Here is a 26,078-nt window from a genome sequence, read left to right as displayed (position 1 = left end):
TTGACAGCAAAATCTGACTCAATATGTTCAATTACTTCCTGTTATAGCACAGAAATGGGCCATTCAGCTCATCAAGTCTGTGCCAATGTTTCTCCATAAACCACCTAGTCTGTTCCCACTTGCCTGCTGGCTCCTTGTACCTTTAAAGTTGCTCTTTTTCAAGCAAAAATCTACTTCCATTTGGCACTCCGCAGCCAACAAATGAGTCAAAATAAATACTCAATTCACAACATTTTTTTGGATTGTGAATTGGCTCGTAATCTAAACTGGGTGCAGTTACTGTTGAGTTTGCAAGTTTCCTGTAAATAATGTCCAGAGGCAGGCTGTTTTTGTCCACAGCCGATGGATCAATACCCATTCTGGATACACAGGCGCTCGCACTGCTACAGTACACAGCCAGTTTTACAATAGCCTCCACTTGGAATAGTTAGAGTGCATGATTTGCCCAAGGCAAACCTGGAAAGCGTAATCAAACATGGTTTTGTTGAAACAGAAACAGAAAATACTGGAAACACTCAGCAAGTCCTGGAACATTTGTGGAGAGAACAGATGAGGTAACTGTTGTGTGTGGACTCTTGAGTTTTGAAAGTGATAGGTAACACTCTCACCTCTGAGTCAGAAGGCCATGGGTTCAAACACCATTCCAGGACTTGAGCACATTCTCCAGTGCAGTCATAGTCATCATCATCATAGGCAATTTCTTCGGAATCGAGGAAGACTTGCTTCCACTCGTAAAATGAGCCCTTAGGTGGCTGAACAGTCCAATATGAGAGCCACAGTCCCTGTCACAGGTGGGACAGACAGTCGTTGAGGGAAGGGGTGGGTGGGACAGGTTTGCCGCACGCTCCTTCCACTGCCTGCGCTTTATTTCAGCATGCTCTCGGCGATGAGACTCGAGGTGCTCAGCGCCCTCCCGGATGCACTTCCTCCACTTCGGGCAGTCTTTGGCCAGGGACTCCCAGGTGTCAGTGGGGATGTTGCACTTTATCAGGGAGGCTTTGAAGGTGTCCTTGAAACATTTCCTCTGCCCACCTTTGGCTCGTTTGCCGTGAAGGAGTTTCGAGTGGAGCGCTTGCTTTGGGAGTCTTGTGTCTGGCAAGCAGACAGTGTGGCCCGCCCAGCGGAGCTGATCAAGTGTGGTCAGTGCTTCAATGCTGGGGATGTTGGCCTGATCGAGAACGCTAATGTTGGTGCGTATGTCCCCCCCAGGGGATTTGTAGGATCTTGCAGAGATTGAGTACTGCAGTACTGAGGGAACGTTGCACTATTTGAGGTGCTGTCTTTTGGATGAGACGTTAAACCAAATCTGCCTCTTCAGGTGGATGTAAAAGATCCCATGGCACTTCAAAGAAGAACAGTAAGTTTGCCTGGTGCTGTGGCCAATATTTATCGCTCATCATTAGAATCGATTATCTGATCATTTATCTCATATTAATGGGACCTGGCTGTGTGCAATTTGGGCTGCTGTATTACACTTCAAAAATACTTCATTGTCTGTGCAGTGCTTTGGAATGTTGTAAAAGGCTCTTTATAAATGCACGTTCTTTCTTTCTCTCCACAGATACTGCTTGCCGTTTCCAACATTTTCTCTTTGTTTGACAGAATTGCAGCTGATTTTTATTTATACTATTTGTTTTGGCTGCTGCTCCTTCTCCGGCACAATTGCCTTAGCCTTGGTATCAGACCAGTTTCTCGTGTTTACCGCACACTGGCATTGCATTGAGGCACGCAAGTACTTTCAGGTGATCAAAGCGGGTGGAGTCTGTTACTGTGCTGACTTAATTTTGGGTCACAGGGACCCTATTTCTTTAGATAAACTTTTCTTTGGGAGGGCCACTGTGACTACAGCAGTCCAGATACAGACGCCATCTGTTTTTAAATGTCTTTTTTTCTTAGTTCTCCCTTTCAGCTGCTGCTGGAGGTTTTACTTTGCGAGGCACCTAACTTCCATTTAGAGCTCTTCAGATGTTGTGACAGAAATTCTTTCGTGCTGTAGATAGTTCCTGCATATATTGTCAGCTGTGACTCAGATGGTGTCAGAAGGTTGTGGGTTCAAGTCCCACTTCAGAGACTTCAGCCCAAATTCCGGCGCAATACTCGGGGAGCGCTGTACAGTCGGAGGCACCATCTTTTGGATGAGACGTTAAACCGAGGCCCCATCTGCTCCCTCGGGTGCATGTAAAAGATCCCTCGGCATTATTTCAATGAAGAGCAGGGGAGTTTTCCCCAGTGCCCTGACTATGCATGCAGAAATCAAGCGCAGGCAGCAGAAGGAGTGTGCGGCAAACCAGACTCCCCACCCACCCTTTCCTCCAACCACTGTCTGTCCCACCTGTGACAGAGACTGTAATTCCTGTATTGGACTGTACAGTCACCTGAGAACTTGCTTTGAGTGGAAGCAAGTCTTCCTCGATTTCGAGGAACTGCCTTTGATGATGATCCCTCAACCAACATCACTGAAAAACAGATTATCTGGTCATTTATCCTATTGCAGTTTTGTGGGAACTCGCTGTGTGCAAATTGGCTGCCATGTTTCCTACATTACAACTGTGACTGCACTTCAAAAGGTATTTCATTGGCTGTAAAGCACTTTGTAAAGTCCTGAGGTCATGAAAAACAAAATATAAATGCAAATCTTTGCTTTTTATATTGTAGTGTCTTCTATCAGTATTTGAAGCCAGGCAGAGTAAATGACCCTACATACAATCTCTTTTTTTTTTTGGAGGTTGAAATTGAGCTCATAAAATGCTGTACACCTTTTCAGGATTTTGGCAGGGATTGATAGCCAGTACTGTGATGCCGCAAGAAAATTCAAATCGCACACCATAATGATTGCAACACAATCAGTTTATTGTGTTTGACCAAGTTCTGACACATACAATGTTTTTGAGTAGCAGACATTCAGAGAAATAAACACAATTAACCTATTTTTCCCTGAGTACATAGAAACATAGAAAATAGGTGCAGGAGCAGGCCATTCGGCCCTTCTAGCCTGCACCGCCATTCAATGAGTTCATGGCTGAACATGTAACTTCAGTACCCCATTCCTGCTTTCTCGCCATACCCCTTGATCCCCCTAGTAGTAAGGACTTCATCTAACTCCTTTTTGAATATATTTAGTGAATTGAGATGTAACCTTCCATCAATCCTGATCCTGACTCGACAAATTGCTAAGGATCTTTATAGGCCTCTAGTCACGCACACTGTTCTTGCTGATTTATTATGGCATAACAAGACCCCCAGAAATAATATAGTTCCTTCAAAACACCAGATGTAAACTTGTTTACCATCTGGGATGTAACCAATCATTTAAGCTCCATTGTCTCAATTCCTATCTCAAGACTGCCTTGACTGTCTTGTTCCACAATATACCGACAAAAATAAGTCAACAGGCATGAATCACACACCCATATCTCAGCAGAAGCGAAACAGCATAGTCAGCTAAATTATACCCTGACACATTAAACCCGAAATTATTCTGGGAACCACTTTAACTATTTCATTATTTCTAGCTATAGTTCAAATCCACTAGTCATTTATAAGTAAAAAGGAAGCAAAAACCTTAATAATGAGATTAAATCAAATCCTAATCCCATGTATAGACAACTAGGGTATCTCAGTCCCCTCTTTGAGGGTGAAGAATCCCTTTCTGATACCTCACTTACAATTCAACAACCTCATAATTTTCAATTGTTCAGACTAGAGTTTTAAACTTCTTACTAGCCTTCAAACCCGCAGAAAACTAACTAACAAAGTTCACATCTGGACAATGAGGAACAGAGAAAAACCTCACCCAAGGTGTTTTGCAAGCTCATAATACTCATATCCCTCTTTATATCATTTGTAATTCATTTAGCAAGATCTAAGTACCCTTTTCTTTTTACTTTCTGCATTAACCACTTAAGTATACAGTTCTTTTATGGTCAAAATTTATAACTGCCCGTAAGGCTTCTCTGTAGAGGGTAACCTTTATTTGAATTTCCTCACGGGCACCAATATTTTATCCCCAAATTTAGTCATTCTTGTTTTTGTTGGTGTAAGGTGAATTGTTAACCATCAAACCATACAAATGGTGTATAGCACAGTATCTTGCTTGCTCCGAACAGTAATTCTTTTTAAGTTCCACCGATCAACCTGTATAGTGCAGTTAGGAAATTCTTCATCCAGAGTGAAACCACATACTGACAATGAATTCTACAACACATCACAGCCGCATAGGCAGGCACCACTTGTCCTGGAACTGTGCATGAAGTGTCTGGTGCAACCCACAACCCTTCTTTCCCCCTCACTAATACCTTCAGATAATTCATAAATTCCTTGTCTATAATCACCCTCCAACAAACATATTGATTCCACTTTTAAAAGCCCTTCAGTTTATCATTAGCAGATAGTAATAATAATGCCACTATCACAGGAACAATCGCAAAATAATACCACTTTGCTTGCAAGGCTTACTAACATAACACACAATTTCAAAGTTCACACCTTACACCAAACTATGAGCTCAGTTTTCCACATGGGTGATGTTTTTGGCGCAGTTGAAGAGATACGTACGATTTTTTAGTGGCCCAAATGCGCCAAACAAAAAAAAAGTTGCGCCGAAATTTGGAACGGCGCAGATTGGCCTTAAGCTTTGTGCGCCAAAAACTGATGTTGCTAGGGTAACGAGGGACGCTCAGAAGGGCTGAGGTTAGAAACTGAAAAAAGGCTGAGGCTGGGCTGGAAACTGAAGCCGCTGCTATCCCGGGCCGTGCGGGGTCCTTTCGGCCTGTGATGGCAGGGGGCTGGCCTACACCTATCCTGGACCGAAATGACCCCCCCCCCCCCCCCCCACCTACCTGCCCTGTCTTCAACCTCCCGGTCTGCTCCCTAGCCCTGGCCGAAGGGCTTGCTGGTGCGTTCTCCCGCCCATAACCCAGGCCGAGTGGCCTCCCGGTCCGCTCCCCCATCCCTAGCCCAGGTCGAGTGGTCACCCCCCCGATCCCCCGCACCTAACTGCACCCGAAAGGCTTCCACCCCACACCCTCTCCTTCCCCTCGTCTCCTCTCCCTACCCCCACCCTTCTCTCTTACCTTTCCTGCTGCTGCTGTCCGGGCAGCTGCTGCACTTACCTGTGCTGATTTCTTTAACTCTCCGCAAGGATTTACTCGAGTGACCACATACGCTGGCCGAAGTAGAAATGCAGTAACTATTAGCTGGCCAAAGTTTTCTAAATGGCCAGAATTGGCGGAGGTAGCTGGTAACGCCCTCTTTTGAGCCAAAAAAAACGTACCTAAAAAAACCGTAACTAAGTCAGTTACACTGGTGCAAATTGATTCGGGAAACTGGGGATTTCTAAGTTAGGCCAGAAAAAGCAGCCTACTCAAAAAAAAAACCCCAGCAAAAACTGGGGAAAATTGAGCCCATATATTCCCATCTGAATTCCAGATTGTCATTTATTTGTCTAATATAAGTTTGAAATCCAATTGTTTATAATAACATTTAACCCCTTTATGAATCTTAAAAGTAACCCACCGTACATAGTTGCCTTTGAGAGCAGTTGCTTTAAGTGCTAGTTCTTCTATAACATCCCTTGTCTGCCTATTTATTCCTTTGAACCATCCCTTTAATTACTTGTGCATTGATTTATCATTTGCCCACATTCTTTTGTCAATTCACCTGATTCTCTTCCCAAATTGCTCTTAGTAAAAGTGTGATTACATTTTACATACATAAAATTATATGAATTTGAAGACAAAGATACAAAAAATAATATTTAACAGTAGGAAAATTTCCAACTCGCAGATTGCTATCCGCCCATTATGTGATCCTTCTGCTTGTCCCGGGGCATTTTATTGATTCATCCTGGTCCAATTTGGTTTTGTTATCTTTGGGCTCTTGCCCTTGCCCTTGAACATGACTCCACAGTACAAACAGTTACCACAATTGATGAATACTTATTTGCCTTAATGTCATCCTATGAAAAATGTAATGTTTTGTGTGTTTCATTCTGCCAGACAAATATCAACCCATCTTGAACCGCCAATTGACATTAGCAAGAGAAGTATTCAGGTACTCTGGTATCTCCTTCCTCAGAGCAGCAAGGAACATTCACGCCATCCTTTCAATCTAAAGAAATAACTCTCCATACAGATTAGAATTTAATCAGATATCAACCAAATTTATGAACTGAAAAAGGAAATGCCTTTCAATGGTTGGTGCCCCTGAAAAATTTCAGTAGCAGTAGTTTATTATAGCATATTGCTCACTGTGGCAGCGTCGAGGAATTTCGGGGAAACTCTTTCATGACCTGTTATGGTTTAAAATTCAAAAGATGTTCTTTTAAACACAGTTCCTCTAATTACCATCAAAATAGCAGTTGTAGAGGTGCGACTAAGTCAATAAAAAACTTTGAAAATGTTCAAACTGTAACTTTGTAATTCTCCAAAGCTGCTTTTAACTTTTTCAAAAAAAAATCACTCTCTGCATTAGTGGGAGTGGTATATTGTAAATTACATCCATACCACACATCTTTAACCCAAAAAAGTATGCAACCAAACACTTTTTATGAAAGTCAAAAGCTTCCCTTAAATCTCCCATTTCTTTGGGGGGGGGTAATCTTAAATTAAAATAAAGACTTGCATTTATATAGCACCTTTACAGCCCGAGAATGGCCTCTTCATTCCCGGGTTTACTCTGTGTCCCGGGAGTAGATTCCAATTGATCAGAGGCACCCGGAGCTCCTGAGAATTAAACCAGCATTCAAAATGTCTAAATTCAAAACAGACCAGAATTAAACCAGACCCTTTTATTACTAAATGAATTCATCACCACTGATTCTCTTCATACAGTTTTCATTGACAGACTCAAAAAAAATTATTTAGCAAACCGAAGGTGGCGCAATTTCTAAAACTGTTGATTCTGATGCCTGTAGTTCAATTATTCACTGTTAACTAGAGGGGCATATGTGTGAGCACTGGAGGCGGTGTTGAATCTTGTCGCCTTCGGCCGCCTGAGGAAAAGAGTGAAGACCAGGCCCTCAAATCTGCCACCAAGCTCATGGTCTACAGGGCTGTAGTAATACCCACCCTCCTGTACGGCTCGGAGACATGGACCATGTACAGTAGACACCAAGTCTCTGGAGAAATACCACCAACGATGTCCCCGCAAGATCCTGCAAATCCCCTGGGAGGACAGACGCACCAACATTAGCGTCCTCAACCAGGCCAACATTCCCAGCATTGAAGCAGTGACCACACTTGATCAGTTGTGCTGGGCAGGCCACATTGTTCATATGTCAGTCATGAGACTCCCAAAGCAAGCGCTCTACTCGGAACTCCTTCACAGCAAACGAGCCAAAGGTGGGCAGAGGAAACGTTACAAGGACACCCTCAAAGCCTCCCTGATAAAGTGCAACTGACACCTGGGAATCCCTGGCCAAAGACTGCCCTAAGTGGAGGAAGTGCATCCGGGAGGGTGCTGAGCACCTTGAGTGCCTATGATGATGTGTGAGCAGACACAATTCCTCTTAATTGCCATCAAAATAGCAATCGAGTTACAATCGGGACAGGGAACTGAAAACACCCATGGACAGATCTGAAACAGGCCAACTTAGCGTTAAATTAATTCAAGATGCCAGACTCCCTTGAGGCAGTAACCAGCCCTTTCACAGATACTTTGGGTGGCTCGGAAAAGAGCCTTTGGGTTAATTGTATAAATTCTTGTCCGTTTTACTTGCTCTTGGGGCCCAGCGTTGGTTTTCTTGGGCAGCAGCGCAGCCTGGAGGTTAGGCAGCACCCTGCCCTGAGCGATGGTTACCTGTCCCAGCAGCTTTTAGAACTCCTCGTCATTGCGTAGGGGATGATGCAGGTCTTGTCGCGGGCCACGTTGCCGGCCAGCTCCAGGATTTCAGCTATCAGATACTCGAGCACAGTAGCCATGCTGACCAGGGCTCCAGCACCCACACGCTCAGCGTAGTTGCCCTTTCGCAGGAGCCTGTGAACACAGCCCGCAGGGAACTGCAGTCCAGCCCGGGAGGAGCGGGACTTGGCCTTGGGCCGAGCTTTACCGCTGGTTTTTCCTCTTCCAGACATCTCTCAAACATTTTCACAAAGAATGAGGAACACCTCCCACACTCGCCCTCCTTATACCTTCAGGAGGAATGCATTGGGAGCGCTTGTGATTGGTCATAAGAAATAGGAGCAGGAGTATGCCATATGGCCCCTCGAGCCTGCTCCACCATTCAATACGATCATGGCTGATCTGATCATGGACTCAGCTCCACTTCCCTGCCCGCTCCCCATAACCCTTTATTCCTTTATCGTTTAAGAAACTGTCTATTTCTGTCTTAAATTTATTTAATGTCCCAGCTTCCACAGCTCTCTGAGGCACTGAATTCCACAGATTTACAACCCTCTGAGAGAAAAAATTTCTCCTCATCTCAGTTCTAAATGGGCGGCCCCTTATTCTAAGAGTATGCCTCCTAGTTCTAGTCTCCCCTATCAGTGGAAACATCCTCTCTGCATCCACCTTGTCAAGCCCCCTCATAATCTTATACGTTTCGATAAGATCACCTCTCATTCTTCTGAATTCCAATGAGTAGAGGCCCAACCTACTCAACCTTTCCTCATAAGTCAACCCCCTCATCACCGGAATCAACCTAGTGAACCTTCTCTGTACTGTCTCCAAAGCAAGCATATCCCTTCATAAATGTACGCAGTATTCCAGATGTGACCTCACCAATACCCAGCACAGCTGTAACAAGACTTCCCTGCTTTTATACTCCATCCCCTTTGCAATAAAGGCCAAGACTCCATTGGCCTTCCTGATCACTTGCTGTACCTGCATACTATCCTCCTGTATCTCATGTACAAGTATCCCCAGGTCCCGCTGTACTGCAGCACTTTGCAATCTTTCTCCAATTAAATAATAACTTGCTCTTTGATTTTTTTTCTGCTAAAGTGCATTGTATGCCATCTGCAAAATTTTTGCCCACTCACTTAGCCTGTCTATGTCCTTTTGCAGCTTTTTTTATATCCTCCTCACACATTGCTTTTCCTCCCATCTTTGTATCGTCAGCAAACTTGGCTACGTTACAATCAGTCCCTTCTTCCAAGTCGTTAATATATATTGTAAATAGTTGGGGTCCCAGCGGCACCCCACTCACGTTGAACTGAGTCTCGTTGGGCTGTTCATACAACCAATCAGATAGCAGCTTAATTCACCAATCAGCAGACGACAATGAGAAAAGGGCTGAAAATAATAGCGCCAAATTTTCCAACCTGTAACGATTTTTCAAACTTGAAAAGCCTGCCAGTATATTTGTAAGACCAGGAATGGCTTTAGTAAATAATTTGCCTTCAGACAAAGAATTTACAATTTCTTACATTGTGTTGTTTCCCATCACAATTTTCAGACACGGGTTTACAGTCCTGTCCAAATTCGGGTTTGTTCTCTGTTCACTTTTAAATTGTCTGTGACGGACGGCAATAAAACCTCAGTCACAGTATTCTGTAACGGGACACATTCCAGCTCAATATTTCTTAAAAAAAAAAAATCACAGATTGATGCCCATTTACAGGAGCTGCTGCGGGAGTGAAATCAGAGCCGAGACTCCTGGTGCTAGGTGTCCAACAAGGACATTAGATCTACTACAAGGGGTATACGGTTCATGAACTGATACTCCCTAATAATCAAACAAACTTCAAAGAGAGAGTAACAAGTTGAAGACTGATCCATTCCCCTGAAATCGGCTCTTACTGACCACAGTCTGGGAAGGGGCGGAATATGAGTGGGTCTGAGAGAAAAGTGTACAAAGGATCAGGGGCCAGTGTTTAGTTTATGGGCCATCAATTGAATTGGGACACAAAGATTGTGCCGGGCAATGAAAATGCATTCCCGAGAATCTTGCAACCGGATTAAAACATAAATCAGAGGGAATTGGAAAGTTCCAGAAGGATACTTAGTATTAAAATCAATTACATAATGTTGCAGCTTTTCCAGAGGTTGTGAGTGGCTCTTAAAGGAATCATGTCAGCACACTGGAGTTTTACTGGGAGCTGGTGGACTTGGTCACCGCCTTTGTCCCTTCTGACACGGCGTGCTTGGCCAGCTCCCCGGGCAGCAGCAGGCGCACGGTGCTTTGGATCTCCCGGGAGCTGATGGTGCGGCGCTTGTTGTAATGGGCCAGGTGGGGAGCCTCACCCGCAATGCGCTCGAAAATATCGTTCGTAATGTTCATGGCCTTGGAGGAGATACCGGTGTCGGGGTGAACCTGCTTCATCACTTTGTAGATGGAATAACTCTCCTCCCTATGACTTCCTCTGCTTTTTGCCGCTCTTTGTCATGGCTTTCGCCAAGCTTTTCTTGGCACTGTTCTTGGGAGCTGCTTTCTTCTCCTCAGTCATTCTCAAACTTGATTTCAGACACAAAATGACACAAACCTGCTCCGGGCTGGGATTACATTGGCAGCCCTATGCTAATGAGGGATGGGTGAAGGCAATGATTGGGTAATTGGGAGTGAGGTTACAATGCTTTTTAAATGCACCACTCTCTTGAGATATCCAATCATCATCAGCGCTTGCCACCAATCACAAACAAGCTCACTGCAATCTGGAAGTCAATTTCTCAGGAACTCCTGCCCCAGTTTACATTGAAAGAGCCACTCATTGTGTAAAGATACACTGGGAAATGTCGCATGTCTGTTGGTGTGAAAGGGCCCTTCATTTCAAGGGATCCCCACACATGTGATTACACCAATTTGTGATTCTGTCCCTGTATATTAATATTGATAATTATTTACGGTGATCTCTATATTGGATCCGGGACAGGGATATTAATTTCAAAGCCCAAACTGTTATAATTTATAACGGTAAGTTCTCCAGGACTGGAGAATTTTAGCTTCGAGGAAAGATTGGATAGTCTGGGTTTTGTTTTCTTTGGAACAGAGGTGGCTGAGGGGAGATTTAATTGAGGTTTATAAAATTATCAGTGGTATCAGGACCACTCGAGGATAAGGACCACTCTAATAGGATAAGGACCTATTATCCTTAGCAGACAGTCAATAACCAGGGGGCATAGATTTAAAGTGGAAGGGTTAGAGGGGAGATGAGGAAACATTTCTTCACTCAGAGGGTGATGGGGGTTGGGAACTCACTACCTGAAAGGGCGGTAGAGGCAGAAACTCACATTGCATTTAAAAAGTACTTGGATATGCACTTGTAGTGCCCTAACCTCCAGGGCTATGGACCAAGAGCAATGAAAAAGTGGGATTAGGCTGGATAGCTATTTTTCGGCCAGCACAGACACGATGGGCCGAATGGCTGCCTCCTGTACCATAAATATCTATCATTTCGCTACCACCGGACATCCCAAAGTGCTTTGCAGCCAACTAAGTACTTTTTAAAGTAGTCGCTGTTGTAATGTAGGAAACGCGGCAGCCAATTTATGCTCAGCAAGATCTCTCAAACATCAATGTGATAATAGCCAGATAATCTGTTTTTGTTATGTTGATTGAGGGATAAATATTGGCCAGGACACGGGATAACTCCTCTGCTCTTCTTCGAAATAGTGCCATGGGATCTTTTATGTCTACCTGAGAGAGTAGATGGAGCCTCGGTGTAATGTCTCAACCGAATATACAGTATGTTTATCAACGACATTCACACTCTGATAACAACTCTAGGTACCTTAGTCACACTCAAACCTTATTTGTTCTTATCCACCTTAAAATATTAATTCCTTATTAGGGTTGATTAACTCAAAAGTGCCAAATTTAATGTAACAATCACAAGTTGTTCGCACAAGGAATATCAACATGGTTTAACTAACTAGCTGTCTGTAGTGGACATCCACAGAAAACCAGCATTCATAATTTGATCAGACACTTGGGTCTGTTATTTTAGTTTTCAAATCCAAAACCAGAAGAACTCTATCGCAAAATAAAGGTATACACATACTGAGAAAACAATTAAAAAACGTAAGTCAGCATATACTCGTAGAAAATACACTGATCAAAATGCTTGCATTACTGTTAATAGGACTTCAAAGGGATAAACTGATTTTAGTTCTGTAAAACAACGGAAACAGAACACATTTAAAGCGCATGCTACACAAAAAAGTCTGTTACTTCAATCCTGTTTTCTCAAACAATTCAATCTCTGATATTTGCTATGGGCTTTCAGTTTCTTTCTCTTCCTAAATCTGTTCTTGCTCTTCTCATCTAACAAAGGAATTTCTACGGAAGCCCTTTACAGCCATTGTTTGCTGCAAAAGGGCTAATTGTCCCTTTCCATTCTGTTTTGAGACAGTCCCTTTTTACAGAAACTTTCAGTGCTCTTGAACAAGCCACTGCTGCTTGTTGGCAACAATTTTATCTTTCAATCTCTGAATTTTCTTATCGCGCGCTTCTATTTTGAATTCTTCCAACTTCTCTTTTCTAAAAATTCTCATAGGCAGTAGCAGCCATTGACTGTATCTGACCAACCTTGTTCCAACAAGATTTTATCCTGTTCCAGACTGTTTTTATCCAATGAGAATTTTCCCATATGTAGCTTAGCCCCGTCATTTGCGGTTCTCTCTGCACAGAAGTCAGAAGCATAGCACAATAGCTTCCGCCCTTTCTCTACAAAGAACTCTCTATTCACTACCAGGCCATCACGTGGTCTCACTGTTTTAACAGCTCCTCTCGCTCCATCAGAGCAAGAGCTCCTCAATTCACTTAAATTCATCAGTTGTTAATTTCATCATCAGAGGCAGTCCCTCGGAATCAAGGAAGGCTTGCTTCCATTCTTCGAATGAGTCCTTAGGTGGCTGAACAGTCCAATACGAGAGCCACAGTCCCTGTCACAAGTGGGGCAGATAGTCGTTGAGGGTAAGGGAGGGTGGGACAGATTTGCCGCACGCTCCTTCCGCTGCTTGCGCTTGTTTTCTGCATGCTCTCGGCGATGAGACTCGAGGTGCTCAGCGCCCTCCCGGATGCACTTCCTCCACTTAGGGCGGTCTTTGGCCAGGGACTCCCAGGTATCGGTGGGGATGTTGCACTTTATCAGGGAGGCTTTGAGGGTGTCCTTGTAACATTTCCTCTGCCCACCTTTGGCTCGTTTGCCGTGAAGGAGTTCTGAGTAGAGGGCTTGCTTTGGGAGTCTCGTGTCTGGCATGCGAACGATGTGGCCTGCCCCAACAGAGCTGATCAAGTGTGGTCAGTGCTTGTTGGGGATGTTGACCTGGTCGAGGATGCTAATGTTGGTGCGCCTGTCCTCCCAGGGGATTTAGATTGCGTGTGATGCACCAATCTCATTGGCTGAATCATAAGCTCACGCCAGTCTGCTCTAGCGTTTTCTAGTTTCAATCTCCTGTTCTCTAAAATATCCCGTTCCTGTATTGCCTGCTGACTCCCTACCCCTTGGGCTGTATCGGTGGTAGCTGCCCAGATGTGACTGAGCCAGCATGACCAATACATCCTCCAATTGTCGTTGATGTGTTCCCTCATTCTCTGCTTTCTCTTTTAACATCACTTATTCTAGTATCATTTATCTGCTTGCAAAAATGAGCTGCATATTCTAATAAATGTCTCGCTGCTTTTAGCGTCATCATTTTCTCATTCACCAACGCCTATATGTGGGTCATCGCCATCGTGTACGGCTCATTTATTTTAGTCATTATGGTGACTAGCATCTCACTACCAGCTACGTCAATAAGCTTCTTTTGCAGAGCTTCCTTGACAGTTGCCATAGTTACTCTTGCTACTGGAGGGATAATCCCTCACTCCCGCTGAAATGGTTTCCTCAGTTCCGATTGTCCTAGACACTAGTGTCACACATGCAGGAATGTTGTCAGTCAGGTCCTGCCGCAGTCGCCAATGTAAAACAATTGAAATACAGCACCAAATATGGTTGCAACAAAATCTGTTCATTGTGTTCGGCCAAATCCAGACTTTTAAGTAGTAGACATACAAAGAAATAAGCACAAGTGCCTCATTTTTCTCTAAGTAGTGACATAATCTCCATTGATCCTTCCATCCTGACTCTACAAATTGTTACGGAAAGATCAAAATCTTAATAGGCCCCTAGTCATGCACACTATTCTTGCCGATTTATTATTGTGAACAAGAGCACCAGAAATGTTGTCGTATCTTCAAAACACCAGATGCAACCTTGTTTACCAGATAGGATGTAACCAACCACCCTGAGCTCCATTGTCCCACTTCCTATCTCAAGACTGCCTTGGTTATCTCGTTTCGCAATATGGCCACAAAAGTATGTCAACAGCTACAAATTACACAACATGCAGCCCACATCTTAACGGGGAACAAAGAAATGGCAGACCAATTGAACAAGTACTTTGGTTCAGTATTCACTAAGGAGGACACAAACAACCTTCCGGATATAAAAGTGGTCAGAGGGTCTAGTAAGGAGGAGGAACTGAGGGAAATCTTTATTAGTCGGGAAATTGTGTTGGGGAAATTGATGGGATTGAAGGCTGATAAATCCCCAGGGCCTGATGGACTGCATCCCAGAGTACTTAAGGAGGTGGCCTTGGAAATAGCGGATGCATTGACAGTCATTTTCCAACATTCCATTGACTCTGGATCAGTTCCTATCGAGTGGAGGGTAGCCAATGTAACCCCACTTTTTAAAAAAGGAGGGAGAGAGAAAGCAGGGAATTATAGACCGGTCAGCCTGACCTCAGTAGTGGGTAAAATGATGGAATCAATTATTAAAGATGTCATAGCAGCGCATTTGGAAAATGGTGACATGATAGGTCCAAGTCAGCATGGATTTGTGAAAGGGAGATCATGCTTGACAAATCTTCTGGAATTTTTTGAGGATGTTTTCAATAAAGTGGACAAAGGAGTACCAGTTGATGTGGTATATTTGGACTTTCAGAAGGCTTTCGACAAGGTCCCACACAGGAGATTAATGTGCAAAGTTAAAGCATATGGGATTGGGGGTAGTGTGCTGACGTGGATTGAGAACTGGTTGTCAGACAAGAAGCAAAGAATAGGAGTAAATGGATACTTTTCGGAATGGCAGGCAGTGACTAGTGGGGTACCGCAGGGTTCTGTGCTGGGGCCCCAGCTGTTTACATTGTACATTAATGATTTAGACGAGGGGATTAAATGTAGTATCTCCAAATTTGCGGATGACACTAAGTTGGGTGGCAGTGTGAGCTGCGAGGAGGATGCTATGAGGCTGCAGAGTGACTTGGATAGGTTAGGTGAGTGGGCAAATGCATGGCAGATGAAGTATAATGTGGATAAATGTGAGGTTATCCACTTTGGTGGTAAAAACAGAGAGACAGACTATTATCTGAATGGTGACAGATTAGGAAAAGGGAAGGTGCAACGAGACCTGGGTGTCATGGTACATCAGTCATTGAAGGTTGGCATGCAGGTACAGCAGGCGGTTAAGAAAGCAAATGGCATGTTGGCCTTCATAGCGAGGGGATTTGAGTACAGGGGCAGGGAGGTGTTGCTACAGTTGTACAGGGCCTTGGTGAGGCCACACCTGGAGTATTGTGTACAGTTTTGATCTCCTAACTTGAGGAAGGACATTCTTGCTATTGAGGGAGTGCAGTGAAGATTCACCAGACTGATTCCCGGGATGGTGGGACTGACCTATCAAGAAAGACTGGATCAACTGGGCTTGTATTCACTGGAGTTCAGAAGAGTGAGAGGGGACCTCATAGAAACGTTTAAAATTCTGACGGGTTTAGACAGGTTGGATGCAGGAAGAATGTTCCCAATGTTGGGGAAGTCCAGAACCAGGGGTCACAGTCTAAGGATAAGGGGTAAGCCATTTAGGACCGAGATAAGGAGAAACTTCTTCACCCAGAGAGTGGTGAACCTGTGGAATTCTCTACCACAGGAAGTAGTTGAGGCCAATTCACTAAATATATTCAAAAGGGAGTTAGATGAAGTCCTTACTACTCGGGGGATCAAGGAGTATGGCGTGAAAGCAGGAAGGGGGTACTGAAGTTTCATGTTCAACCATGAACTCATTGAATGGCGGTGCAGGCTAGAAGGGCTGAATGGCCTGCTCCTGCACCTATTTTCTATGTTTCTATGTTTCTATCTTCAGCAGAAGCTAAACAGCACATTCAGCTAAATTGCGCTCTGATGTATTAAACCCTAAACCATCCTGGGAATGAACAATTTTAAATATTTCATTATTTTTAGCTACAGTACAAATCCACAAACCATTTAAAAGTATCAATGTCAGATCAGCCATTGAATGATGGAGCAGGCTCAAGGGGCCAAATGGCCTACTCCTGCTCCTATTTCTTATGATCTAAAACAAAAGCAAAAACTTTAATCAAGAGAGTAAACCAAATCCTAACCCTACGTCATCATCATAGGCAGTCCCTCGCAATTGAGGAAGACTTACTTCCACTCTTAAAATGAGTCCTTAGGTGGTTGAACAGTCCCAATACAAGAACCACAGTCCCTGTCACAGGTGGGACAGATAGTCGTTGAGGGAAGGGGAGGGTGGGACAGGTTTGCCGCACGCTCTTTCCGCTGCCTGCACTTGGTTTCTGCATGCTCTCGGCGATGAGACTTGAGGTGCTCAGCGCCCTCCCAGATGCACTTCACTACATATATATGTATATACAGCTAGGATATCTTACAATGCCAATTGCAATGTATACCCCCAAAAATAACAGTTTACCTTCATATAGCATCTTTAATCTAGTAAAACATTCCAAGGCGCTTCACAGGAGTGTAACCAAACCAGAAAGTGACACTGAACCAAAGAAGGAGACATTAGGACAGGGCTTGGTCAAAGTGGTACTTTTAAGGGTCCTAAAGGAAGAGAGTAAGGTTAAAACTTCAGTTTTTTCTAAATACTCTTTTTGTTTTGAAAGGTATTGGATGCTCCGGAGTATTTCTTGCATTCTCGTCAGGCAATGTCCCTCACTCTCTACGGGTTTGCATTCTGAGGGATGTTCCCCAGAACTGGCCGAAGGTATTGAACCAGTAATTTTATTGTGTCTACCACAGAGGTTTTCTGTGAGATTAATAATTAAATGTCTCATTGTCTTGTGTAATAAACATTGATAACTTTCCCTTTTCAGCAATCTTGTGGGCCAGTAAAGATCATGTGACCTCTGCCAGCTGTTGTCACGTGACCGTTCTATTCATGCCACTTTCTAGCAATTTTATTGGTTGCTGGTAAGCGCATGGCCAACCTGATTGTTATTTTTATTGCCAAGAGCTCGGGACACTCCTGGTAAATGCAGGCCAGGTAGCGGAAAGTGACATTTGAGGCCTTTTTGCCAGCATTAAAAATGGCAACAGGCTGTAGAGTTGGTAGAGGGTGGGCCTTTTTTTGTCTCTATTGCAAAGCTATTTTGCCACTAGAACTGAGGTGTTGCCTTGCTTCCTTGGTAGAATTCTCACCTACCACTAGCTTCCGTCATATTACTTGTTAATCCCAAGAGCATACTGTGCCCTTACAGTTCTAGAAAGCAGGTGTTTCAAACCATCCATACATCAAGTAATTGGCGAACCATTATTCAAAGTAATGGCGTGCATGGTGGAGGGGAGGGGATGTAGTTTGACACGGCCACTGCTAAAAAGGTTTATCTTGCGTCATGTGTAGCTTTAGCGGGGGGAGGATAACAGCATCACAGACTAGAATCTTACAGCACAGGAGGAAGCCACTCGGCCCATTGTGTCTTTGAGGAGCTATCCAATTCGTCCCATCCAATGCCCTTCCCTCATAGTCTTGCAATTTTCTCCCCTTCAAGGATTTATCCAGTTCCCGTTTGAATGTTACTGGTGAATCTACTTCCTCCACTATTTCATGCCGTGCATTCCAGATCATAACCACTTGCTTCATTAAAAAAAAAAATTCCTCATCTCGCCTCTGGCTGTTTTGCCAATTACCTTAAATCTGTGTCCTCTGGTTACCGACCCTTCTGCATCAGCAATTTTTTTACATGCCAAAGATGACTTCATTCTTGATTAATTCAAAATTACAACAACCAGACAGCCTGCTGTCGCTATATGGCAGTGTCTTGAGATGTGGATCATTTCCACAAACTAAGCGGAAGTGCAAAATCCAAATATCAGTGAGTTCTTGCAGGGGAAAGAAAGGCTTTTTGTTCCAAGTAATTACTTAGGCCCCAAGTTTCCACACGATAAAAAACGGGCGCCCCTCCGAGCTGGGCATCCGTTTTTCGCGCCGGAAAAAAAACGCGCGATTCTGGAGGGGGGGGGCGGAGCCTACCACTCGTGCCGATTTTGTAAGTGGGAGGGGGCGGGTACCATTTAAATTAGTTTTTTTCCTGCCCTTCCATGATCAGCACTGAGGCTTCTTGCAGCAGTGAGAAGGCTGCAGGAAGCCTCAGAAGTTGAGGCAGCCGTTTCCCGATGGCCTCCCCCCCGATGCCGTCGGGAATGGCTGCTGAACATGTGAGGCTTCCTACAGCCTTCTCACTGTCTCCTCCCCCCCCCCCCCCCCCCGCTGCGGTCGGTCGGGCCCGCACTCCCTCCCTCCCCCCCCGCCCGCCGTCTGGAACGGCTTCCTCTCCTCTCCTCCCCCCCCCCCCCCCCCCCACTGCGTTCGGTCGGTCGGTCCCCCCCCCGCTGCGGTCGGTCGGGCCCACACTCCCTCCCCCCCCCCCCCACTGCATTCGGTCGGTCGGGCCCGCACTCCCTCCCCCCCCCCCCCGCCCGCCGTCGGGAACGGCTTCCTCCTCCCCCCCCCCCTGCCGTCGAACGAACGGCTGCCTCAACTTGTGAGGCTTCCTGCAGCATTCTCCCTGGCTGAAGCACTTTCACACAGGTAGGAAGATGGTTTATTTAATCTTTTCTTTGCTTATAAATTTTTATTCAGGTTGGATTTATTTGTATAATATTTGTATAAGTATAAATAAGGATTTATTATAGAATTTAATGACTTCCCATCTCCCCCCCCCCCGCCACCTCGTTCTGGACGCCTAATTTGTAACCTGCGCCTGATTTTTTAATGTGTAGAACAGGTTTTTTCAGTTCTACAAAAATCTTCACTTGCTCCATTCTAAGTTGGTTTGGAGTACGTTTTCACTGTGGAAACTTTGAAATCAGGCGTCAGTGGCCGGACACGCCCTCTTTTGAAGAAAAAATTCTGTTCCAAAGTGAAACTGTTCCAACTGACTAGAACTGCAGAAAAAAAATGTGGAGAATTGCGATTTCTAAGATAGTCCGTTCTCCACCAGTTGCTCCTAAAAATCAGGCGCAAATCATGTGGAAACTTGGGCCCAATGTGTCTACATTTAAAGAAAAAGTGTGATTATATATTTTTTAAATCCTGTTTTATATTCCTCTTCTGTTGGAGAGCTGCCATCGGATGTCTCCAATCCTGGAGTCCATTTCAGTTGTAACATTGACCATCATCGATTTGTGAAGCGCCAAAGATGTCCAGTCTGAAGAAAACATGACACATAACGAAGTCTATTCACACTGTTCTTGCTCAGTGCCTGCTTTAGGGCTTTAGTTGCTGAGGAAGAATGGAAGTAGCTGAAATCAGTACTGTTGGGCTCCTCTGGGAATGGTGATAATTGGACATAGCCCCTTCAGTCACAAGTTGCACACTGTTGATCACATCGTTTTCTTCAAGATTTATTGAGGTGCATAAAATTATGAGGGGCCTAGAAAGAGTGGATAGGAAGGACCTATTTCCCTTAGCAGAGGGGTCAACAACCAGAGGGCATAGATTAAAAGTAATTGGTAGGAGATTTAGAGGGGATTTGAGGGGAAATTTCTTCACCAGAGGGCTGTGGGGGTCTGGAACTCACTGCCTGAAAGGGTGGTAGAGACAGAAACCCTCAACACATTTAAAAAGTACTTGGATGTGCACTTGACGTGCTGTAACCTACAGGGCTACGGACCGAGAGCTGGAAAGTGAGATTAGGCTGGGTAGCTCTTTGTTGGCCGACGCAGACATGATGGGCCGAAATAGCCTCCTTCTGTGCTGTAAATTTCTATGATTTATTTTATAAAAGAAACTGTACAATATCTTTTTTTTAAAAAAAAGACAGATTAGAATATGTGGTTAGTGTTTGGTTGTATTGCAACATTTGTTTAGCTTGTATTCACTTTGTAGTTGCAAAACTGTGATCAGGAGCCCTTGGAAACCTACTGAAAAGCTCAGTCCTTCTTTGTATTTTCCCTCCACAGGACATTCCAAAAGGTTAATGAGTGATGGTGAGTGTCACAGTTTGAATATTTAGTGCATTCATTTATATTGTAGCTGTATCCATAGAGCGAATGAGCCTCTTCTCTATAGAAACATGAGCAGAAAATGGCAGGAATACTCAGCAGGTCAGGCAGCATCTGTGGAGGGAGAAACTGAGTTAACGTTTCAGGAGAATTACCATCAGGACTCGTGAAAGGTCACAGACCTGAAACGTTTCTCTCTCCACAGATACTGCCTGACCTGCTGAATGTTTCCAGCATTTTCACATTTCCAGCTTCTGCATTATTTTGCTTTCTCTTATCTACAGAAATAGTTTCAAGATTTTACTGCTATCTGTTCAGCAGTAGCAAATAGCAAAATTTATTTTGAACGAAAAATAATTTATCAAAATAAAGTGCAAATCTAATCTGACATTAACCAAGTTGCTCTTTTTGTTCAGTACGGGCAGATCTACGGAATATTGTTGGTGCGTCTAAATACTGGAGGTATGTTGATCTCCTCAACTATTTAAAAAATGTATAATCTAATTTTAAGCGTATGTTCTATTAATGGGAATTTAAGAATAGTAAAGTATTAGTATTAGGCAGTCCCTCGTATCGAAGATGACCCACTTCCACACCAAAAAGGGATGAGTTCACAGGTGGTTCAATGACGGACAATCTAGGTCCCGAACTGAAGATTGAAGGGTGGATTTTTTTAACGTGTGGTGGCTGTTGCACACCAGCCACCACACGGGCTTGATCCAGTGGCAAGGGTTAACCAAGACGACCAAAGACCAAGCTCTGCTGCACAGACCTAGTGTGCACACATATCGCAGTGTGGGCTGGCCTGTGCTGCCCCTGGAGTCTCGCCTCTCCTGGGCCCCGAACCCAGTATAAGAATATAGTGTACAGGGAGGCCAATGGATTCTTGCCCTTTATTGCAAAGGGGATGGAGTAGAAAAGCAGGGAAATCTTGCTACAGGGTATTGGTGAGGCTACAGCTGGAATACTGCGTACAGTTTTGGTTTCCATATTTATGAAAGGATATACTTGCTTTGGAGGCAGTTCGGAGAAGGTTCACTAGGTTGATTCCGGGGATGAGGGGGTTGACTTATGAGGAAAGGTTGAGTAGGATGGGTCTCTAATTGTAATTCAGAAGAAAGAGAGGTGATCTTATCGAAACGTATAAGATTATAAAGGGGCTTGACAAGGTGGATGCAGAGAGGATGTTTCCACTGATAGGGGAGACTAGAACTAGGGGGCATAATCTTAAAATAAGGGGCCGCCCTTTCTTTCTGACCCAATTTTCATGCTTTCTTCAGTCCTTTTGCCCCCCCCCCCCCCTCTCTCTCACCTAGTTTCATTTTCTTTCAGTGATGAGAAGGGGAAAGCTACTCAGAGCAGTAAGCTGGTTTCTAGTTATATGGGAGGGTTGGGGGTACGGCCAAGGCACAGGCTGGGGTTGTTGGGTTAGAAATCTACAGGGCAATATCTGAAAGCAATGAAGCTCAGGCAGTACCCTATCCCCTTGCCCCGTATCAGCTTCAGATGCCCCGCACCCTATCTCCTCGCCATGCTAACTTGCTGCTACTGCCACTTCTTCCCATGTCGTCTTCTCTGCCTCACCTACCATCCCATCCACCCAGCTTCCTCCATACCCCGGCCCATTGCCTCCCTATCCCTGTCGCTTTGCACCACACCTCCCCCCGACCGCTGGCCCCCACCCCTAGCCCTCTCCCCCCCCCCCCCCCCCCCCAACCCCGGCCCTCTTTCTCCTCCCCCCCCCCCCCCCCCCACTCCTGGCTCTCTCTTCCCACCCCTGGCCCTCCTCCCCCCCCACCCCTGGCCCTCCTCCCCCCCACCCCTGGCCCTCTCCCCTCCTCCCTCCCCACCCCCACTCCTGGCCCTCTTTCCCCCCCCCCCCCACCCCTGGCCCTTTCTCTCTCCCCCCCCCCCCCCCCCCACTCCTGGCCCTCTCCCCCCCCCCCCCCAACTCCTGGCCCTCTCCCCCCACCCCTCTTCTCCTCCCCCCCCCCCCCCCCCCCCCCACTCCTGGCCCTCTCTCCCCTCCCCCCTTCCCCAACTCCTGGCCCTCCGACACCCCCCCCCACCCCTGGCCCTCTCGCCCCCCCCCCCACCCCTGGCCTTCTTTCTCTGCCCCCCCCCCCCCACCCTTGGCTCTCTATCCCCCCCCCCCCCCACCCCTGGCCCTCTATCCTCCCCCCCCCACCCCTGGCCCTCTTCCCCACCCCCACCCCCACCCCTGGCCCTCCTTCCCCCCCCCCCCACCCTTGGCCCTCCATTCCCCCCCCCCACCCTTGGCCTCCTCTTCCCCCCCCCCCCCCCACCCTTGGCCCTCTCTTTCCCCCCCCCCCCCCCACCCCTGGCCCTCCTCCCCCACCCTTGGCCCTTTCTCCCCCCCCCCCCCCCCCAGCTTTGGCCCTCTCTCCCCCACCCCACCCCTGGCCCCTTCTCTCCACCCCTGCCCCCCGCTCACTCCATTCACCCCTCCTCCCCCTGTAACCACCAATCAGTGCAAGAGCAGTTGCATCTGGTGAAAAGCCCAATTGAGAATGGAGGAAAGAAGAGGATTTGAAAGATCTGTGTTCTGAGAAGAGACATTCTCCCATTTGCTGCCCCCCCACTATTGCTCTAGTTCCCTCTCTGCTATCCCTTATTCTTCTGTCTCTTTTTAAACCTTTCCCTTGTCTCCCACACCCTTATCTCCATGTCTTTCCATTCAGTCTGCAGCTCCAGGTGTATACTGTGTTTAGAAGAGCGTAGGCACTCAACGGCCACTCTGTGCGGCCATCTCTTCTGCTGGGAGTGCATCACCGAATGGTGCAACACAAAGGCAGAGTGTCCGCTTTGCCGGGAGACGTTCCAGCCCCATCGACTCATCTACTTGTGTCATTACGTTTAGGATATTCAGCATTGGTTACATTTCTAGTTTTCTTAACTCTTTCCCAGTGAACATCTCCAATCTGTAAAGGAAAAAGCATCAAGTCCTGTAACGGTAACCTACCAGGGCGACTTGCCATGTCGACGAATGAAGGACAGTTATCAGGAAGCCTATCTACCATTAGGAAGCCAACCCCACTTAAGAGAAAAGTATCTGAATGTATACAATTATGTAAGGTACAGCAGCTGATCAGTCATGATTTATAGTTTCAATTACCTTTTAACTTTGGCATCAAACTTTCTCAAAATTACACACACTATTTTTATATTGATTCTCGGTTATTGTTCCTTACGCAGATTTGGCAGGATCTTTGAAGACCTTGACTCATTTGGAGGTAAAGCTCCGGCATACAACAGTATAAAAAGCTATTGAACTTTTTTATGGCTTGAGCAAGGGGCATACCTAGAATGGTGAAGATTGTGTGAAATATATGAAAGGGTAGTAGAGATGATGACAAATGATGAAGATAATGCAGGAATAGAAAGAAAGACTTATATTTATATAGCGCCTTTTGCGACTACCAGACGTCTCAAAGCGCTTTACAGCCAGTGAAGTACCTTTGGAGTGTAGTCACTGTTGTAATGTGAGAAACGCGGCAGCCAATTTGCCCACAACAAGCTCCCACAAACAGCAATGTGATAATGACCAGATCATCTGTTTTTTTGTCATGTTGATTGAGGGATAAATATTGGCCAGGACACCGGGGATAACTCTCCTGCTCTTCTTCGAAATAGTGCCGTGGGATCGTTTACATCCACCTGAGAGGGCAGATGGGGGCTCAGTTTAATGGAGGGTACATGGCATCCTATACTGTTTCTTCAGATCCTAAATCCCAATTAATCGGTTTATTATCCTGCTCCGTGATGGTCATTTTTAAACTCAGTAAACTTGGAAATATACTGAACACTACATGGTAGGTGTGTGTAGAGCAGTAGTGGGGCTGTTCATTCTGAATGCAGAAACACCACAGTTCTATTTGGTTAGTGTGGTATGTATGAGTGGTCAAGGCCCAGGTTAAAATAAGTAAATGAAGTAAATCAGGACACAGTGATTGAGTGACAACAAAGTTTGGTATTGTTGTTGGAGGAACTCGAGTCTGAAGGAAATACGTTTCAAGGTTCTGTGATAGAATGAATTAGAGTAGGAGACAGCATGACCTTTTTGCAACTTTGGAGGACTAGGAGGTCAAGGTTCAAAGGAGCACTGACCATAAAGAAAGAATGACTGACTTGGATTTATATAGCGCCTTTCATGACCACCGGACGTCTCAAAGCACTTTACAGCCAATGAAGTACTTTTGGAGTGTAGTCACTGTTGTAATGTGAGAAACGCGGCAGCCAATGTGCGCACAGCAAGCTCCCACAAACAGCAATGTGATAATGACCAGATAATCTGTTTTTTGTTATGCTGATTGAGGGACAAATATTGACCAGGACACCGGGGATAACTCCCTTGCTCTTCTTCCAAATAGTGACTATGGGATCTTTTACGTCCATTTGAGAGGACAGATGGGGCCTCGGTTTAACATCTCATCCAAAAGATGAGATACAAAGCAGTATTGCGAAAGTAGTGCGAGAGACGAGAAGTGCAATGAATAGTATTATTAGTTGGAGGCTAGCTAGAGACGAACTTTTCATGTATCCAGTCAAGGAATGTGATGGAAGTAAAGTATCAACGTGCCCAGATATGGGAGCAGCTATATTCAATTTTTAGATGAGCTTGGACATTACAAAGAGTTGAGACTCTTGGTGGGCGATCATGTGTTTGACAAAAAAAGAGCTTGGTGCTGAGGTTCCTGCAATAGTTTTATTTATGTGCTGCCATATCGTATAGGGTTCAGTGAGGTACAAAACATTCTTGCTAGTTTGCAGGTTTGGAAGACTGGGAAAATTTGGAAAAATGGGGTTTGGAGGAGGAGGAAGGGACACAGTTGGAACGGAGAATGTGCCCAGAGAGAGAGAGATATCCAGAGTTGGAGCAGGCATTTTAAGAGCAGGTGATAGATAAACAAAGGAGCAGGAGGTGAGTGGCCAATAATGGAAAGACAAGGATGAACGTGTAGCAGTGCTGTTGTAATTTGTGCAGAGGACAAGAAATAGTTTCTATTTCAATAAAGTTAATGTTTGAGAGCATTAATTGTTGAAAAGTCAGTGTGGTGTAATGAACATTTCCTTTCTGTTTTGCAGTTTTAATTAGTTATACCCATGCCAAAACTGAGTGTCCGAGAAGCCCTTTTTCTATTGTCACCGCACTTGTTGATGAAATAGGTACGTTTACATTCTTCTCAATTGTGAAAGTATGAAGACTATTTGTAGAATTCTTATAGTACCCCAAAACATTTTCATTGCACCAACATGTTTTCTGTAATATTATGGCCCCAAGTTTCCACACGCGGCAAAACAGGTGCCCCTCCGAGCTGGGCGCCCGTTTTTCGCGCCGAAAACGGCGCCTGAAATAAAACGCGCTATTCTCGAGCGCTTTGCAGCTCGATGTCAGCTTGGCGCGGCGCCCAGGGGGCGGAGTTTACCACTCGCGCCGATTTTATAAGTAGGAGGGGGCGGGTACCATTTAAATGAGTTTTTTTCATGCCGGCACCCCTGCGCGTGCGCATTGGAGCGTTCGCGCATGCGCAGTGTGAAGGAAACATTGGCACTCGGCCATTTTTGTAGTTCTTTGTAGCTGGTCAATTTTTAACATTTTTTAATAAAAGCACATTGCCCTTCCATGATCAGCACTGAGGCTTCTTGCAGCAGTGAGAAGGCTGCAGGAAGCCTCAGAAGTTGAGGCAGCCATTTCCCGACGGGCCCGACCGACGGCAGGGGCCCCCCCCCCCGCCGTCGGGAATGGCTGCCTCAACTTCTGAGGCTTCCTGCAGCCTTCTCTCTGCCTCCCCCCCGCTGCCGTCGGTCGGGCCCTCACTGCCTCCTGCCTCCTCCCCCCTCCCTGCCGTCGGGAACGGCTGCCTCCTCCCCCCCC

At 45.5% G+C, this 26,078-nt stretch overlaps 1 protein-coding gene and 1 pseudogene across 3 annotated transcripts in view; one reads left to right on the top strand and one right to left on the bottom strand.

Annotated features, from left to right (window-relative positions):
* The window catches only part of LOC139276337 (acyl-coenzyme A thioesterase 9, mitochondrial-like), a 75,972-nt gene that overhangs the window by 7,142 nt on the left and 42,752 nt on the right, over window positions 1-26,078 (top strand). For 2 of the 3 annotated variants that reach the window (XM_070894169.1, XM_070894171.1), the window contains exons 2-7: window positions 16,843-16,943; window positions 20,141-20,167; window positions 20,599-20,644; window positions 23,111-23,278; window positions 23,399-23,436; window positions 25,289-25,369. In XM_070894169.1, coding sequence (XP_070750270.1) covers window positions 16,843-16,943; window positions 20,141-20,167; window positions 20,599-20,644; window positions 23,111-23,278; window positions 23,399-23,436; window positions 25,289-25,369 — 461 coding nt within the window. Of the gene's footprint in view, window positions 1-493; window positions 555-16,842; window positions 16,944-20,140; window positions 20,168-20,598; window positions 20,645-23,110; window positions 23,279-23,398; window positions 23,437-25,288; window positions 25,370-26,078 lie in introns of all 3 variants that reach the window. The other variant, XM_070894170.1, reaches the window with a different exon arrangement.
* On the bottom strand, window positions 7,597-8,072 carry LOC139276356 (histone H2A-like; annotated as a pseudogene).

The sequence above is a fragment of the Pristiophorus japonicus genome, chromosome 11, assembly GCF_044704955.1.
Source record: "Pristiophorus japonicus isolate sPriJap1 chromosome 11, sPriJap1.hap1, whole genome shotgun sequence".
NCBI lineage: Eukaryota > Metazoa > Chordata > Chondrichthyes > Pristiophoridae > Pristiophorus > Pristiophorus japonicus.
This window is presented reverse-complemented; position numbering and strand designations above follow the sequence as displayed.